The sequence below is a fragment of the Aegilops tauschii genome, chromosome 3 (assembly GCF_002575655.3).
Source record: "Aegilops tauschii subsp. strangulata cultivar AL8/78 chromosome 3, Aet v6.0, whole genome shotgun sequence".
Lineage (NCBI taxonomy): Eukaryota > Viridiplantae > Streptophyta > Magnoliopsida > Poales > Poaceae > Aegilops > Aegilops tauschii.
Window position 1 is genome coordinate 91409563 of NC_053037.3, and position 4664 is coordinate 91414226.

The following is a 4664-nucleotide window of genomic DNA, read 5'->3' on the forward strand; positions in this document are numbered from 1 at the left end:
ACAAATATAGCTATGCTCCCCGGCAACGGCGCCAGAAAAAGGTTTTGATAACCCACAAGTGTAGGGGATCGCAGTAGCTTTCGAGGGTAGAGTATTCAACCCAAATTTATAGATTCGACACAAGGGGAGCCAAAGAATATTTGAAGGTATTAACAGCTGAGTTGTCAATTCAACCACACATGGAGATTAATTATCTGCAGTAAGTAATCAGTAGCACAGTAATATGATAATTTTGGTAGTAGTGACTGAGGGAGTCCTAGACTAAGGGGTCCTCGGGCGTCCGGCTTGTTAGCCATGGGTCAGACTGATGGGCTGTGAAGATACGAAGACCGAAGACTACAGCCGTGTTCGGATGGTACTCTCTTTGGCGTGAAAGGCAAGTTTGACGACCGAATATCACTACACCATGACAAAAATTTAAGGGCAATTAACTGCCGGGAATGATCAAGAATTGGAGTCAATTAACTGCCCCCAAAGCTCTATATGCGAGGCAACATTATGTAGGTCGACACAACTGCCGGGAATGGTGGAGTCACAGGGGCAGACAGTCTGCCGGCATCTTCAAGGTTGGCCCAATTGCCCTGCATTCGATTAGAGGGCCGAAGCACAGCCGGTAACCCAGTTAGCGCGGCGCGCGCATGAAAGAATTGAGGCCCAAAAAGGCGCGGGAGAATGAAAAATTAGAAGGCACTCGAAGCCCATCACGTCCACTCGGCCTTATCCACACTGCATCTGGCTGCCATCGTTCTCCCGCATCAGCTGCCGCACTGCATCTCGCCGTCGACTCCGCCAACCCTAGCGCAGTCGCCGACTCACCCCCTCCTTGCCGCCCCGCCCCGCCCGGCGCCATCCCCTCCATCACGCAGCCAGCCTCCTGCAACCCCCGCCTCGACCCAGCACCGCCGCCTCTGAATCCCATACTCACGCTGCCACCAAATCCCCATCGACAACTCCCCACACCCACACCTCCGACGCACGCCGCCGTCCATTCGCATCCACGTCGCACCCGCATCCCCGCCCAGAGCCACCGCCGCATTCGGTCAAAATCGGGCAGCACGGCAGCCGGCAGCCAGATCCACCATGATGCATCCAGATCCACCGTGCCCAAGTCATGGAGCTTGTCCACAAGGTCGCTCCCCTCTTCTCCTCCCCATGCCTCCCCCCTCTCTCTCTTTCTGATTCGATGCAATTCGAGTTCGCACACATGGTTCCTGTCTTCGTCAAGTTCGTGCAGGACCATCATGGTTTCATACCCTTCAGGTTCGACCAGATCCACGTTGCCCAGGGGGACCTGACGGAGAAGGGGGAGAAGGACCATCGGGAGGTCTTCATGGCACGTTTCATGTTTCAGATCCTTGCCCACAACCGGCGCTGCTCCGACCCTAGTATATGGGACAAGGTCCGCCCCCTCTCTCGATTTGCTCTCCTTTCCTTTCTTCATTTCCTTCGATTGGATTCTCTGACGGATGGGTTCGTCACAGGAGGATCCCTGACCTATTCAACAAGCTCAAGGAGGAGAAGGAGCCCTGCCTACTTAATGGCGCGCTTCATCAAAACCACGACCAAGCCAGCCCTCAAGCAAAGGTACAATTTCATACCCACCAAATCTCAACCTGTACTGTATTTTTTGTTTCTTCATCATCCAGCCGCGGGTCTTGCAATTGTACTGATATATATGTGTGGTTAGACTAAAACTGAAGCATCCTTCCTTTTTGGATCTTCAATTCTGCTATGAATGAATATGCAGCAGCAACCCATCTAAGAAAAAACGACACATATCCATGCAGATTACTAGCACCAAGTGGAGTGCACATTCCAGTAAAATCTTATCAGTTAATGTTCTTGACAAACTTCTATAGTCCTGAAAACAGTGGAATACAGTATTTTGTTGAGAAAAAAGTGCTATCTTGTTTTTCTGTAGAGGGATTTCACTCTTTGCTATGTGACAGATTGACAGTTGTGCTTGCTATCTCCAATGTTGACCTGGAAACTGCAGAATCATATGTGCGCATTGTGTAAAAAGCTGAGATTGTGATTGATATGCAGGTTAGATAATAAGGTATAAGACTCTTATACGCTGATGTATAAGGTTGCAATGAATGTCCTTTTGGGGTCTTTCATAGCAGAAAGTTATAATTTTCTGATACATTGTTATATAAGGCTCTAGACACTGCATAATCTTTTGATTTTAGTTTGAATACCTTGTAATTTGTTTTTATCGTTGCATGTTATCGTTTGACTCTATTTCGAACACCTCAAAGATTGCTTCGGCTAGTACTTATGATTTCAAAGCCTTATTTAGTTTTATAAAAAATATTGATTTGTGTTGGCTTGTGATATTTAGGCAAGGATTGAAACTTAGTAGTACAAACAAACGTGATGCAGTGACACGACATGATAGGTAGTTCTAATACTATGCATGCAGATCGAGGTTGTTCGTAAAGTTATGCAGAAGCAACCATGACAGCCGGTAGCAGTCCTCGCATCTAGAAGGTATCACATCTTCTTAGAATTCTTGAATATTACACTAATGAAAAGATATTTATGTTTCCATTATTATATAGACAAGGTGTATAATGAACTAGCTCTTGCAAAAATTAGACCTTACCATGGATCCCTTTATACCGATTTGGAATTACAAATTTAGTTCTGATCACAAGGGCCATTCTGTTGAAAAGCAATCATAGCTTGCCATCTTGTCTGAAAAGCAATCATAGCATGCCATTCTATATAAACGCTCTAGGGCTGAAGTAGCAAGCACCGACACTCTGGGAGCTAGCAAGATATTTTCTCCTCTCACATGCCGAAGACTAATTATTTTCTGAGTCGAGCATGTGTTTGAAAGTAGGAACCTACAAGTTTCTTATTTTCACCTGAGCAACTAGTGCTTTTTTTGTTTTCCTGGTAGATTAAAATTGTGCCTGCTTTCAAACACATGCTTAAGTCCTTTTATTCTGAATCAACCAGCAGCTCTGTTTCTTAAACAATTCTGCAGCTACCACTGAAACTTTGCACACAATCTGGACAAACATCATGGATTAATAAGAGGGACCACACAACTATATGTTCAGCAAACCGACATTATTTTATTTTGAGCATCCAATATTCATTCCAGCAAATGATTTATGTGCCTGCAAACTCTTCTTTTTGTTGAATCAACATTTTTATCAAAAACCATGCAGCAGATTTAATCAGAGGGCTGTTCGTTGGTATACATTCTCATAATTATTGATTCTCACTGTCTAGCACTAGTACACACTACACCCAGAACAAACATGTACAAAAAAAAAACAGAACTGAGGACACCCTGCATTGCCACTGGATTGATAGTAATTAATCCTTACCTGCAGTTTTTGAATGTTCTATTAACTTCGCAGCAATCAAAATAAATTAATATACCAAAAGAAGGTGACTATTGGTAAATATTTATATTGACAGGTTAAATTGGTCTTTCTTATGAGTGCATACACATTCTGTTTGTGCCTTGTTGACTGCGAAAGTACAGGGTAACACACATGTGTCTTTTTCATTTGGATGAGTTGATTTTCTTTTTCAGCCATGCAACTTCTATGTTTGGAACATGTGTTCTTCCGAGCTGATCTATTTTGCCATTTCCTTTTTTTACAGGTCACCAATATAATGCCTTTGCATCCACAAGTTTCTAGAGGTGTGTTTGGTCAGCTAAAAAGGATCTTCTGCTGGAATATGTTTCTACCAAAAACGGAATCTTATATTTTGCACTTTTGTCTTTTATGTAATACTTTGACTTATGAACCTACAAATTTATGCATGTGTACATGTAGACCTGATGGATGTCCTGTTACTGGACTTGTATGCTTATGTGTGCACGTAAGCACGCAAGATGGATCTTTGTGCTTTTGGCTGTCTTAGACTTGTGTATACACACACACACACATTATCTATTAAGTGATGCAATCTTAATTACTGGATGCATGTGTGTTGTTATATATAGATGACACAAAATAGAGTGAAGATAAATGCTAGCTGTTGAAATACATGTATACAATATATAGGAGATCTGTTTGTTGGCAGTGGATACAAATAGAGGCAGTTTACCTGCTGGGGAACTCTTGTGTCCGCCCTCAATTGTCAGTCTGCAGGAAAAACTTGTATGCCAGGAATAGTTCTAATTTCCGGCCAAGGTATGAATATGAAGGGCAGAGAATCTGCCGGGGTTTATACTAATTGCGGGAATTGTTTTCCCTGACGGGACTTTCAAGGGCAGTTTGTAATTGCCGGCAAAAAGCATTCCCGGCACTTAGTCTGCCTCCAATGGCTACTTTTCCCGGCAGATGTGGTGACCCCTAAATTTTGGTCATGGTGTAGTGTATGTAGATTCCTTTCTTTGTAACCGACCTTGTGTAAGCCTAGATCCTCCCGGTGTCTATATAAACTGGAGGACTTAGTCTGGAAACGGAGATACTCATTACCATAGTCATATAGGCTAGACTTTTAGGGTTTAGCCATTACGATCTCGTGGTAGATCAACTCTTGTAATACTCATATCCATTAAGATCAATCAAGCAGGAAGTAGGGTATTACCTTCACAAAGAGGGCCCGAACTTGGGTAAACATCGTGTCCCCTGCCTCCTGTTACCATCGACCTTAGACGCACAGTTCGGGACCCCCTACCCGAGATCCGC

At 43.7% G+C, this 4664-nt stretch overlaps 1 protein-coding gene across 1 annotated transcript; it reads left to right on the forward strand.

Annotated features, from left to right (window-relative positions):
* The first annotated feature begins 638 nt into the window (after nt 1–638).
* Nucleotides 639–3945, forward strand: LOC109777126 (uncharacterized). The gene is made up of 6 exons (XM_073511616.1): nt 639–1129; nt 1261–1399; nt 1482–1584; nt 1950–2059; nt 2426–2493; nt 3628–3945. Exons 1-3 carry the CDS (start codon nt 639–641, stop codon nt 1491–1493), a joined length of 642 nt encoding a protein of 213 aa, XP_073367717.1. The 3' UTR covers nt 1494–1584; nt 1950–2059; nt 2426–2493; nt 3628–3945.
* Nucleotides 3946–4664: the final 719 nt, after the last annotated feature.